Source organism: Quercus suber, unplaced genomic scaffold (assembly GCF_002906115.3).
Source record: "Quercus suber isolate HL8 unplaced genomic scaffold, Cork oak 2.0 scaffold_45, whole genome shotgun sequence".
Taxonomy (NCBI): Eukaryota; Viridiplantae; Streptophyta; class Magnoliopsida; order Fagales; family Fagaceae; genus Quercus; species Quercus suber.
The window spans coordinates 1,420,549-1,435,174 of NW_027069510.1; the positions used below are offsets into that span (position 1 = coordinate 1,420,549).

The 14,626-nt window shown below is 32.0% G+C and overlaps 1 protein-coding gene across 1 annotated transcript; it reads left to right on the forward strand.

The window, feature by feature from the left end:
* Nucleotides 1-2,545: 2,545 nt before the first annotated feature.
* On the forward strand, nucleotides 2,546-14,187 carry LOC112019721 (uncharacterized protein YNL011C). The gene is given in 15 exon segments (XM_024052234.2): nucleotides 2,546-2,848; nucleotides 2,946-3,062; nucleotides 3,181-3,313; nucleotides 4,923-5,019; nucleotides 5,526-5,569; nucleotides 6,813-6,969; nucleotides 8,522-8,593; nucleotides 9,338-9,421; nucleotides 10,643-10,744; nucleotides 11,048-11,095; nucleotides 11,398-11,425; nucleotides 11,428-11,522; nucleotides 12,864-12,956; nucleotides 13,497-13,704; nucleotides 13,853-14,187. Coding segments are annotated over 14 exon segments (1,404 nt in total). The 5' UTR covers nucleotides 2,546-2,637; the 3' UTR covers nucleotides 13,620-13,704; nucleotides 13,853-14,187.
* The last annotated feature ends 439 nt before the right edge of the window (nucleotides 14,188-14,626 follow it).

The following is a 14,626-nucleotide window of genomic DNA, read 5'->3' on the forward strand; positions in this document are numbered from 1 at the left end:
TTTCCTTCTCGGACCACCCTCCATTCGTTTCTTACTTATGAGATTTTAAAAATTGGAATCCCTCACAATTATTTCCCCCTCCTCGGACGTTCACTCGTCCTCGGATAGGGCCCAAGGCCCAATATATAATTTTGGGTCCTTATCTCTACAATGCATATGATAGATGGTTAGTCCATAAATTACTCACACTTTAAAAGGTAAATATTTGAATTTTATAAACTAGTTATATAACTATATTTAAAAAAAGAAAAAAAAAACGAAATGTGCAAACCCAAACAATTAAACAATTGTTTAACCAATAAGATTTAAGTTTTATATTTTATTTGAACTCTTTTCTTTGTTGATTTGGCTTTTTTTCTTTTCCTTTGAAAAATTGTTGATTTGGATTTGGGAGTTTTGCAAGTATTTAAAGGGCCATGCCCTTATTAATGGGCCAAGGCAATATTTTGTTTTTTGGGTTTTTCTTTTTATATAATGCTTTGAGTTTTCTGTGCTATTTTTTTTTTACTAGTTTAAATATTTGAGAATCAATTATAAATTTTGAAAGACTAAACTCTACCCCATCTATTTACTAAAAAAATTTTAGTTTTTGAGATGTCAAATTCTAAAAATTTCAGGGGGGCAATTTGTAAGTTGTAATTGAATATTTTTTGTTTTTGACAAATCTAATGTGAATTGTAAAAAGTCATGGCTTCCCGGCCCCTCCCTAGTTCCGCCCTATTGTCGTTGAATGAGAGATTTGAGATACGATCTCCGCTTACATCAAAAGCTAATTAGTATCTTGATCTGATAAACTTATCATCTTCCTTATCAATAATTAATATACTAAAGTTAATTAGTTTGTCATGGACATAAACAAAAAAAATTTAAAAAGAAAATAATTAATATATATTATAAATGAAAATATAACCTAAAAATAAATAAGTATGACAAAAAGAGACAATGAATTAGAAAGATATAGTAAATTTTACTACATAAGCTTTAAAATTGGTATGTCATCAATTACCCAAAAAAAAAAAAAAAAAGAGATACAAGAATGCACAATCATCTCCATAAACTAAATCATGTGTAACACTTTACCTCATTTCGTCACTTTCTGAGTTAAGTCTAACAAAACGTAATATTAAAAGACCAATTGACCCTCTACAATCTATTTTGAAATAAGAGATCAATTGGTGTTTTAATACTAATTTATGTTAAACTTAATCCCCAAAGCAGACGTTAGGGGCTAAGTGTTACAGAATTATAACTTTGGGGCTTCAATTGTTTATTTTGATAGTTCAGGGAAAATGTGTAAAATGAGGTATAGTGTAGAGTAAAAAATTGTCATTTTTCCTTAAAAAAAAATATTAAACCTAAGACATGAGTTATTTGTAGAATAAACTCAAAAGTCAAAACACATACAATATCTAAGTAAGCCATAACTCATAAATATATTTTACAAAAAATTAGCAACGATAAAGTTGTGATTTTCAATTCTTGTTTTTCGGCATTAATTCTGTGTCAAATTTGATTGTAATTCATTCAATTATTTCCCAATATTTTTATGGGATTAAATGTAATGGATATACTGTTCAATTTAGTAAAGAACTGGGAAGAATGAGGTGTACTTGGGTCGGGTTGGGTTAAAGAGTTTTTTAAACCAACTCATCTTTGTTGGATTGAAAAATTCTCAACCAACCCAACCCATCACATGTATAGAAACCAATCCAACCTAAACCACATGGATAGGATTGAGTTGATGGGTTTTTTTGTGTGTGTGTGTGTGTGTATATATATATATACATATTTTTTGCATTGTAAAAAATTAGGCTATCATCAATTATTCATACACATTTTTCAATAAATTGTAATCCATATAATATGCTTACATTATATTTCATTTTTCCAAATTTATCACTACTAATTAAAAAAAAAAAAACCAAAACCAATCAAACTAGACACACACACACACACAATAATAATAACAATAATATTTGGCAAATTTTTTCATAATTATCCACTTAAGTTTGTGTCATGTATCCACTTAAATTTTTAAAATTTTTATGCCAAGTGAAGTAATAAGTGCAAAATACTAAAAATCTAATATTAATGAACTATAACATTTATTAAAAAAAAACCATTACATGTGCTTAATAAAAATCACTACACAATAAAAATCACTACATGTTCTATCTTATTAAAAATTATATAAAAAAACCTAATTATTTATATTTTTATGATAAAAATTGTGTTTAATCTTAAATGTATATGTGTTACATACTATTTTTTTTAATAATTTGACTAATTATTTATATTTTTATAATAAAAATTGTGTTTAATTTGAAATACATCCATGTGTTTCCATGAGTTACATACTAGTTAAAATAAAGACAACTAAATAAATTTATATACACGGTGAATTAAATTGGGTTAAGTGGGTCAATAAAACTATTAATTTTAACTCAACCCGACCCAACTCAAGATTGAAAATAAAATTCCATTACAAGTTTCATGTTTGTCTTGTTTTGAATTTTATTAATTTATTATAGGGAATTTGGAAAAAAAAGAGTGAGTGGTGGTGGTGGAGTAGGGGGGAAGGGAAGCTACGCCCAAAAAACTTTAGAGGGTGGGGTGGGGAAGGAAAGACGCGGGAATATGGCAGACAGTTGGTTGGGTCCCTCTACCTCTCCCTCTTTCCATTTGTGTAGTATTAGTAAGGCTATGACCACCCAATCCCATCACTCTCTTTCCCATTTTCCTTTCGGATCTCTTTCTCCAATGGCTACGCTTCGTTCTTCCTCACTCAACCATTGCCGTTGCTCCTCTAACTCAAACCCTAACCAGCCTTCTTTGCTCGTCTTTTCTGGTTTTACCTTCACTCAATCTCTCTCTCTATATATATGTTTTTATTTACAACAACAACAACAACAACAACAACAACAACAATTTTCGATTTTGTACAGGTGGGACTGCGTTTAACGGTGTGGTGGAAGAGCTTAAGAATTTCACGACTCGTGTCGCCCATGTTCTTCCTGTTAGCGATGACGGAGGAAGCACCGCTGAGATTGTTCGTGTCCTCGGTAATTTTTATTTTTTATTTTTTATTAATGAATGAATTTTTGGTTTTTGCTCAACAATTCTATGTTATGGTATTTGTGCATATATATATATATATATTTTTTTTTTTCCTGCTATTAGGTGGTCCGGCTGTTGGAGACATAAGGTCGAGGTGTTTGAGGTTGTCGGATCAAAGCAGTGCTGAGGCTCTTGCTGTCCGAAGATTGCTTGGTCATCGTTTACCACTTGATGCCCCAATGGCCAAATCAGAATGGTATGCTTTTTATTTTTGTATTTTATTATAAGTAATGAAATTTGATTGAAGAAAAAGATTACTTCATGTTCGCGACTGATGAACACAAATAATCTTAAACAATTACAAAGAATTAGACAGAAAATTGAAGTGAGTCATGGGTGATGGAACTCTATAATAGAATCATAAGTTCTGCAATCATTCTGCGGATTAAGAATTTTGTTTTCAAATGGGTGATGGTAGCATTAAGTATTTCACATGGATCGTCACACAATATAACTAGAATCATGGTTAGGAACAAGTGGATGCCCTCTCAATTTTTTCTTTGTATGTGTTTTTAAAATATAATTATATCATGTGGTGCATTATGATTACATTCAAATTATTGATACAATTTATTCTAAGTAAAACTCTATCGTCAAAGTTTCAGGAATTTTAAAAACATTTCTCCAATTAAAGTTCTATCATCAAAAGTTCCAAGAAATTTAACAGATTTTGTTTGAAATTATTTCCAAAATATTAATATTCTAATACTAAAGTAAGTCATAATTTATAAATATCTTATATATATATATATATATTAATATACATCGTTGAAAATTGTCTCAAATTCTTGTTTGGGTGTGGTTTGCTTATTGGATTTCTTATTGTGAATTTGTGAGTAGTTTTGTTACTGTTTGTGAGTGCCGTTTGTGAGAGGCTGTGAGTTGGTCTGTGAGGTTTGATTGAGAGGTTGTTATCCATATCCTTCATTGTAGATATTGGCTGGCATTGTGTGTGGATGTGAACTTGGTGTTGGCCAAACCAAATCTAACTTTTGTGTCTTATGTGAATGTTTTATTTTATTTTTTTAAATTTTTGTGTGAATATGCTTCCGCTAGTCCAAATTTTCAACATACATTTACAAGATAATCTTTGAAGAACAATTAAAACTTCTTTCTAAACTCTAAAGATTTGTTAAAGCTCCCTTTTCTTTTGGGGAGGAAGGGGGGTTGTTGTGGCTAGCTCTTTTTTTTAATTTGGATAATTAGGCATTATGTACACCAGGAAAATGATTCCCCTTCATTTGTTTTGAAATGGAGAGGGTGGAGATTTACTTTTTCATAAATCTAATCATGTACATGTTGCTATGTTGTTCAAAATCTCATTTCAGCAAATAAGGAATGCTAACTGATTATGAATAACATGGCACCATATCCATCTTTAAATTCGTGAATATACTATTTTTATTTATTTTTTAATGGACACTCAGTTTCAAAAGCTAATGGTGAGGATCCTGATCCTGCAAAAAGGGTCATATGAACATATAAATTTACAAGTATATGTACTTCATATGTTCTCATAGTGGGAAATGCCTTTCAGTTCTTAATAATTGTATATTATTTATAAAAAAATGGTTATTTTGATTGTGCACAAGTTGTATTGCTACTATTTCTTCTTCAGGTAGCATTAACCTATTGCCTACTTTTGACTTGTGCTTTCTAGTTATTTAGTTAAAAAAAAAAAACAAAAAAAAAAACTTGTGCTGTCTTGTTAATACTTATGTATTCTGAGTTTATCTCATTTACTTGCTAGGTGTTACTGTGATGGGGGTATTGAGTAATGCTATGCTGAGTTGAGAATTTGACAGGTACGATATTGTGGAAGGACAACATCTTCTATGGAATGGTGTATCAAAACCCTACAGGGAAACAATTCGAGCTTTCCTGGCTTATTTTCAGAACCAGGTGAATATCTGGCTTCGGTACTTAATTGTCTGTAAATAAACTTAAGTGTTCTTATCGAAGAGACATATGCCAGCTTTTTTCTTACCTTTTCCGGCCCTAAATGTTTTCATAGACTTTTACTTTAGCTTCCAATTAGTTTAATTTTTTTTTTATTGTCTCTTCAGCGGTATATTCTTTCCAAATTGTATATTATATCACGTTATGCAGTATAGCTAAAAATTTTAGATGATATGTGTGGCAATTAAAGATTGAATACTTAATGTGATAAACTATGTTAAGGATTTATTTAAATTATTCTTATCTTCACATAAATATTTTTAATTATTTTCTTTCTTAATATTGCTTGGACAATTTCAATTTTTTTTTAATCCCCTCATCACTGCTTCTATGATTTCATATGTCAATTTTATTCCTTCCTAATTTTGATTGATCTTTTGAAGTTATAACTACTTTATCTTGATGCTTGGCATGAAAATTTATATAACTTTTATGAATTTTGAATACAGATTCTCCGGCGGTCTGATGAATCATTTTGTTTTAGCAATGGCAGGTACTTTGGTCATTTGAGTTAGATCTTACTGTTGTTTCTTATTTTTTGTGTCATAGTAATGCCTTCTAGAATTTTGATGACTATTGTTTTGAGTTGTGATGACGAAAATTTTGATGGTCCATGAGTATGGTGCTCTATATCAGGGATTTGAATATCATATTTGAGTGAACCTTGTAATTGTAGGCTTCCTAATAACCATTACAAGTAGCTTATGCTTATCTATTAAAGCTTTTTGTTTCATGTAGTGTCTCTTAATTGCTGTATAATCTTGGAGGTTATAATTTCCTTTCTGGAGGTTTTGGATTGATAAATTACCACTAATTCCAAAAGCTTAAGCTATTAGGAAAGAATGAATTGATAATTTAAATATTATTCTAACACTTTCCTCTACGCATGGGGCTAGATTCCCCCTTAACAAAGGTATGGGAAGGTAGAGTGGAGACAAGGTTCGAACTCATGATCACTTGCTTTGATACCATGATAAATTTTCGCTAGTTCCAAAAGCTTAAGCTGTTGGGAAATGGTGAATTAAATCATATAACTATTATTAAACAGGACTTAAGAGATTTTGGTCTTGGAGTACTTGCTAAAAGCAAGTTTCTAAGTTCTGGACATAAGCAATGACTGGTGAAATCTTGGTGTGGAATAAATTTGCAAGAGTTTTAAACCTCTTCCTTAAGGATTAGGCTTAGAGAAATTAACAGTGTTTGCAATGTCAATAGACTCTAACACAGAAACTCAGATGTTAATCTCTATATTAGTCCAACTTGTAGGGGATGTAACCTGTGTACACATTTGCATTTGGTTCACTGTTACAAGAGGATTCCAGAAGTGGCATTGATCAATCTTTAAAGGTTGTCCCTAAATAACTTTAGCTTTTAAGCAATCTTTTCAAATTAATTTGGCTTCAACTCATTTTCTTACTGTATTCACACCTTTTATGCATTAGAATTATGAGGTTAAACTTTTCAACCATTAGATAAACACCCCACCTTTTTTTTCCCAGGGCCATCATGAATATAAGACAAATTGCTTTGTTTGGGTATCGAATTGTCATTTGTTGTTGTGGTTGTGAACATTCAAGCCCTTAAACACAATTCATTTGTTTATTTATTTTGCTCAATCACTTGTGGTTAATCCAATTTTACTAGTAAATAATTATTACATCTTAGTTAATTCTTATTCTTATTAATTTCTTTTCTGATATTACCAGTTACTTAACTGACACTCCTAATTTTTGCAGCATTGGGAATTTCTTCTTTGCAGGAGCACGTATATTTTTTCAGTCTTTAGATGCTGCAATATTTTTGTTCTCACGTGTTTCAGATATTCCTTCAGAAAGTCTGGTCCTCCCAGTGATTTCAACCAATGACAGGCTTACATTAGGATGTGAATTATGGGTATGATGATGACTTGATCTATATTTTGATATGTATATGTATGCTTGTGGGCATATATTTTTTTCATTTTGTATTTTAGTTCACCATTTATTTTGGAGGCTAAGTTTATGCCTATCATGAAAATTTTAGTTGAGAGTTCATTAATTGTACTAATAGTGGTGATGCCCAATATTGATCATTGGTAAGCAGGGTATGGCATCTTGCTGGATCCTATCTACGTAGTAATTTCATCCCAACATGAACATTGTAATTAAGATTTCAATTCCTCCATTTGCCCTGGCATTGTCAAAGTTTTAGCTTTTGATCCACCACCTTCATCTGACCATTGGTCTGACTTCCAACCTTTTTTGGTCAAGCCCAAACTTCCAGCCATCCTGCTCAAAGTCCAAAATGACATTGTGTATTTTTCTATTACCTTGGTCTGCCAAAGTCGTCATAACAAACTGTTTTGCCCTGAGATCCAAAAGAGTAAAAATTGACATCAGCTGAGATGGTTTGATTCTTATTGTCTGTTAAGTTCTATCTTAGTTTTTTTCGTAGAAGGCATGCACAGCATATGACAACTCTAATGTCAGTTCATCTATGGTAAACAATATTTGTGGGAAATATGAGTTTTAGCACAACTTATAAGCAATGCACGAGCATGGCAATAGACATACACATTCCAAGTTATTTTCCATTGTCCAAGAAAATTCTCTCTTGTCGAGAAGTGATTTTACATTCTGAGTTCCCAATTTACTCCAAAGCTTTTTAGGGGTTTTGTCCTCTGTCTAGGATGGCAAATATCTGATGCTTAGTTTGTGATGCACATGTAGTTTATATATGGCATGTTAATCTGTTATGCTTTCTATTAGTTCTATTTTACACGTGGACGTGGTCCACTTATGATTTATCTAAAGAGGACCCAAATAGCAAATAATAAATTTGGATGAAGATGTATTAAATTGTGTAGCTAATGATTGATAAAAGTTTCTTAATTTTAGGATTAGACTCTTTGAAATTATTGGAAATGATAAATCAAGCTCGTATTATATGAATTGAAGCAAATTAGCGTCTTTCATTATTTTGGATGATGTTCCAATAAACCTTTTTTTTATTTTTTTTTTATTTTTAAGAAGCATTGTTCCAATAAACCTAATAATCAGTTTCCAGTATGTAAAATAAAGCCAGAGTTAGTATTTCTATATTTTGAGTTTTCCTTTGTACTTGGAAATAGTGATTTATTTAAGGATATGAATTGTCATAATCTTGTGAATGTATCTTAATCCATGGTTCATTTATATTGTATTTTCTCTTGCTGCTGCATTTTATATTTGAGTTTCATTGTTTAGCTGAAATTTTAGATGCTTATCTTTTGGGAGAGGTTTAATTTGGCCATCAATGTGTTATTGTAACAATTCAATCCTTTTCTGTGATGTTGTATTAACTCATTTTTAACTTAACTAATTATGCAACCATAGTCTGCAGAAATGATGCTAGTTTTAGATATTCAATAGGGGAGTTTTGTGTTGTTATTTTTCTGATGGTTCTCTTCTGTGCAACTTACCTTTAGGATGGGACTATAATAAGAGGTCAGAATGAAATTTCTCATCCAAGTTGTGGTTCCATGGAGCCTATTAATAAGGTATGCTGCTACTGTTTCATGATAAGAAGCCTAATTATGCTAATTATTGTCAAATAATGTCAATAGCATCATCCATCTGGAGAATTTTCAAGATGAATATTATTGAAAGCATTTGGTGAGTAATTGAAAACTTATGTTGGTGGGAATTGTTGCAATGGTGGTCATGAGAGTGGACTGGTGATGGTGGTTTGGTAGCAATATTTTTGCGGTCATGGCAACAATAGTGTGGTTGAGGTCATAATGGTGTCCTGAAGATGACAAGATTTTTTTTGTTCATTTGAATTTGGAAACGACAAGCCTTGTCATTTATCATTTATTTTTAGTCCCTTAATTTGGACTAAATTATTATTCTGGACTGTTAATAGTGAATGCCAAATTTCTAGTAAAGGTCAAAGCAAACAATAGAATGGGGATGGGTACTTGATTTCAATTATGTTTTTAAATCCTTTTTCCTTCAAAGTGTCCTTAGATATAGTCCTTAGGGTATTGTTATTGGTTCTCCTCTCTTGCATACTAATTCTATGATGTCACCCTGGCGTCTTTGTAAAGTGTTTCATTTATGAAGGAAATAAAAGGGTGTTAGTATAGAGGAAGTATTCCTATGAATATGATGTTGACTTGTTAAATGAGTTTTGGCACTATGCTGGTACTTTTTTGGTACATTTGTAGTAGACAAAGTTTCTCATTTTCTGGTAATTATTTACACAGTTTCTTCTATATTCAAATGCCTGATATTTATGATAGGAAAGATCTTCGGTTCCAGCGCTTCCTTCAAGAATAAAGCGGGTTTTCTACATGTCAAGTGAGGGCAGTAATTTGCTGCATGAGGTGAATTTTGCATTATATGTTTTATATAGTATTAGGGATATTGTCATGATAACTCAATTGTATATCTCATTATTCAGTCATGTATAAAGCCAATGGTCTTTGTATCAAACAGTATATCTTTTCACCCATAAACCAAGGGCTGGAGGGTGAGGTCATGGCCTCAATCCTGAATTGGTGCATGAGTTGTATTTGCATGCCAAAAAAATGTTTATTCATTCATGTCATACTGCAAATATTTTTATTTTATTTTAAAAGGATAGAAAAAGGAATGAAAAGCCTTATAGCTCAACTAGTACCTCTTGGTGTTTCCAATGGAGACGTCTAGGATTCAAATCCCCCCAATACCACTGTAACTATTGCATTATAAAAAAAACTTATCCTTTATTTTACTGCCCCTGCCCCATCTTGTCTCCTGTGTGGGGGTCTGGATCAGTTTTACTTATCATCAGAAAAAAAGAAAAATGTTTTTTAGCATTGGTGCCATAATATAATTCTATTCCTTTGCTAATTGAGTGAAACATGTCTGTCATTGGGATGTTGGGTTAGTCGTGTTTTACATTTTTGACTCTTCAAAAGCATGTTATGGTGTCAGGAAACTCCAATTTGTGCTTCCTGAGATATGCGATTCCTATGGAACTAATACTTCTGTTTTCATCAATATTTGATTGTTTATATATATATATATATATTTTCATATATCTCTAGTTATATAGAGATAAAGTATATATAAATTTTAGCTTTAGTATGGTATATTAATTTCTTTCTCCTACAAGTTTCCGGTAATTTTTTCTTTAATATTAGAATGTTGTCTGACAAGCATTAATCTAGGCCAAGATATAAGCCTATGAGCTCTAGCTTAAAATGAACCTTCTTCCCATGTAAAACAAGGTGGAGAGTATAGTCATGATTCAAGATCCACTGATGGCGTGCATAATTTACCAATATGAAAGAAGTCTAGGCTAAAATAAAAACCTTTCTTTAAAATGATTTAGCATTAGCCATCGGTAAAAATGGGAGGTTTTCAAATTTGTTATATTTTCTTGAGGACTTAAGTTATTAAAAAAATTGACTCCTTGGCTTATGGGAAAATACAAGATGTGCCTTCTGTAGTTCTAACACATCAGCCTATTTTGATTTTGTATGGAAAGTATATATTTAAGATATGTGTACTAATTCTTGATATCCAGTACCCATGATCATTTCTCTTTTGATATTGACTAGGTCTTCCCCACAGCAAATCCAGCTGTCCTGGACCAATTGAGTAATGTGGACTGCATTATTTATGCTATGGGATCCCTTGTTACTTCCATTTGTCCATCATTGGTAAAATTCTTGACCGTTAGCTAGCAAACTGCTTGAGTGAAATGGAAATTATCAGAGTCAAGTTCTAATTTACTGACTTGATGTTAAGAATTATATGCATACCGGTTTAAAACTAAAAGAAGTTCACTCACTGGAATTTAGCTTTCTAGTCCATCTTGTAAGAAGCACTCTACAACTTGTGATATTTGTTAACTAGCAACAATTATTATTTTTTTTCTTTTCAGCAAAAGAAAAAAAAAAAAAAGAAAGAAAGAAAAGGAAACTTGTCTTTTATATTTCTCATTGATCATTTACCACTTCTAGGTATTACTAGGCATTGGGGAGATCATTTCTTCAAGGTCCTGCCGCAAGGTACCTTTCCATCACACTATCAAGTGCAAGTTATTGATACATGTGATTATTGAGTAAATGTTTTAAATGGTTTCTTGATTCCATTTGGCTAGGTCTTTTGAATTTACTATGTCTTGCTTTGTACATCTATATATGTATGATTGCTTTTTTTTTTCTTTTTTTTTTTTTTTTTTTTTTTTAAAGTCCTAAAGTCCATCTGAATATATATGCTTATTTTTACAGATTTTTGGCATTGACATCTGCTTTATTTATTTTGCATGTTTTAATATATGTTTTGTACGTAATGGTTCATCCAATATTAGGTGCTTCTGCTGAATAGTACACATGACCGAGAACGAGTGGCTTCTCTGCTTCTTGCTTTGTAACTGCCATTACAGATGCTCTAAATCGAACATATGGGGATCCTAATAATTGTCTAAAAAACAATGTGAGTAGATATTTTATGTTTTGAAATCGTTTTGCTGACTGCCATGTGACTAGGTGATCCTCATTCAAATGGATGCCATAAATAGTAATTTTGCGCATGCAATTTATAATGTTTCCACGATTAGGGTTGAACTGTTTATAAGTTAACTCAAAACTGTGTCCTCCTTGAGGATGAAGCTGACTGATAAGTTATTGTTGTCATTGGAAATGCTGTGCTAATATTAAATTTTCTTTGGTTCCTTACCCTTTTTGATTTCCTCAAACACAGAACACAAACAGCTAGTTAACCGGGGTGATCTTCATTTATCTTATCTTGTTCTTCTCTCTGATTGGGGTGGTGATGCAGAACAAGGGTAGGGAAATAAGGATGAAAGAAAGAACAAAAGATAAACAGAACAAACTCTAGACTTCACCTCCTAGAATTTGCCTGAACCCTAGGCATTACCACCTAAGGGCATTTGGCATCACTACCAAACAAAGAGAACAGAAGAGGATACATATTCTTTACCTATCAAAAAAAAGAGGAGACGTATTCTCATCATAATAATTCTTATTGCAAATCATACTGCCTTTTCACAATTATAAGGAGTACTAGTTAAATAAGATTTAGGGATAACACCAATATGGAAAACATCTAATTAAATCCCTTAAAAAGCCACAACATTAACACCAAATTCAAAATTCAACTTCAAAAAAAAAAAAAAAAAAAAATCTGCAAATTAAAAAATAATATCTTGGATGATTTTGGCACTCCCTGCATCAGGTGGTCTCTGTACTCTTAAACTCTCTCTCCCTAAGCCTTACGTCGACCCAGTCCTTTACACCTGAAACAAAGTCTGGAAGCATCATTTTTATCCTTTTCCTCTTTAGGCATCATCACACTTGGCTTCTCCATAATCATCTTCTCTTTCCCTCTACACTGCATGTGTAGAGGTGACTCTTTAGGTTTTATTGGGGTCTGAAAAACTGAGGTGCACTCATTAACCATTCTTTTCTCCATTTTACAACCTTCATTCCTTGACATAAATTGATGACCATTCATGTTCCCCAAATTGGTGGATCCATAGTTCTGTGGCAAATGGCTGAATGGTTTCTTCCTCACCATCTCTCCCTCCCCACCTTTTCTATTCCCTTCATATTTTTGAAATGGGAGAATGGCAATGTTTTCATAGCAAAAGTATTCTCATTCTTTGCAGCATGAATGGGGTTTCGAAATTTATCTTTCGTGATAAGGGCTGTACTATGTAGTGTATGAAAAAACTCTTGCTTTGTCACCTAGATATAATTGAAGATGGCAAATGAAGAAAATATGTAATTTATTCAAGTTCATATGTTTTTGCAGCCAAGTCAGTACATCAATACACTTTTGGTGCCCAAAGACGGCGAAATTCCCGTAGATGTTCAATGCTTGGCTGCCCAAGGAATCTTTGATGTGGTATGTGTGCATGTTACTGTTTGTTTTGAGTGGTATACCATACAAAAAGCTCTAGAAAAATGTGCTTATATGAAACTACCATTTATGATGTTCCACATTTCATTTCCAAATTGAGCAGTATTCATTTGAAAATAAAATTAAGGCAATATGCTTTTTAGGGTAAGATATTAAAGTTTTATTCAGATATTACTATGATGAGGGCATACTTCTGAAAGCTTTTAAACTACCCCAGGGTAGCTAAAGTTTCCCAATGGGGGCTGATTGGGCACCTCCAATCAAAGTGCTAGTTTTGAATATTGCTGTTGTTACAAGAAAGGTTGATAAGGCTAGACTTTTGACAGCTTGAACATTGGCAGCAGCCAGGAAGGATTCTCTATTATGTCATTATTTTCTAGTGCCCTGTATTCAGAAAAAATCCAAGTATCCTAAGCCAAAATTGATCTATTATTTTGATTCTTGAATAAATGTACTTGACTTGATGATGAAAATATGCATTATTTGTGGACATTGGTTGTAACAAATTATTTATTTATTTTGTAGATAAATGTTGATTCTATACATGATCCGAAAGTAGGTGTAATATTTGACCCGAAGTCACTAATACAATCTCTTGCCGATGTGGTAGCCACCCACATGAGCACAAATGTTAAAGAGCTTAATTGACTATGCAAATGATTCTCAGGAGCAAGAGTAATAGGTTATGATTTGATTATTGGAGCCTTCTAATTGTTGGATCATTCTTCCTGAGGTACAAGTTACAAAAATACAATTTTTTTTGCTAGTGCATCTCTTTTTCATATACTCTTTTATTCTCACAAATGTGTTGCCATAACGATTCATACTATATAAAGTTGACATTTTATTATTATTATTTATTTATTTATTTCTGGCTACAGGTGAATTTGCCTCGCTTCTTTTGTTGGCTGTCATATGAACTTCAATTCAAACATGTTCATGGGATATTATGTAACATTATGGATACCTCAATTTAATTTATTGGCAGCAACTTTAAACTCATCAAACTATTTTGATGGTTGATACCTCGCCCGCAGATTTCCTAGATGCTGTAACATTTTTCAGTATATATACATATATGTGTGTGTGTGTGTATGTGTGTGTTCCTGTAGTTTGATTTCCTTCATGTATGAATATTCCACTTGCTAACTTTTTATTTACCTTTACAATATGTCAAAACAAATTAATTCTTTATAGCACATTCTCATTCTGCCTAGCTGTTGAAAGCTATTAAACCTCCGGCCTGTGTGCTTCTATGTAGGTATTGCTGAATCCTTCAGAGCTCTTAGGGAATTCACCATCTCATACGATTTCTTTTGTCGTGTCATTTCGTTTATAATAAATGGTCCAGATTATACAATTTCATCAATTCATTAACAAAATCCTTAAAATTTTGGTTTCTAAAAACAACTCAAGAAAATCAAAGGTCACCAACATTAAGCTTAAGCGGAATTTCAAAGATAATTGTAGAGGAACTTATAGCAACTCCTTATCAATTATAACATACACTTTTAGACATTAAGAACGTATATTTATAGTTGTTTTTAAAAACCATTATTTTAGGAATTTTGTTCATGGATTAATGACATAACATTATTTGGACCATTTATTCTAAAAGAGCAATCAATGATTTAATAAACTCTATACGGAAGAGT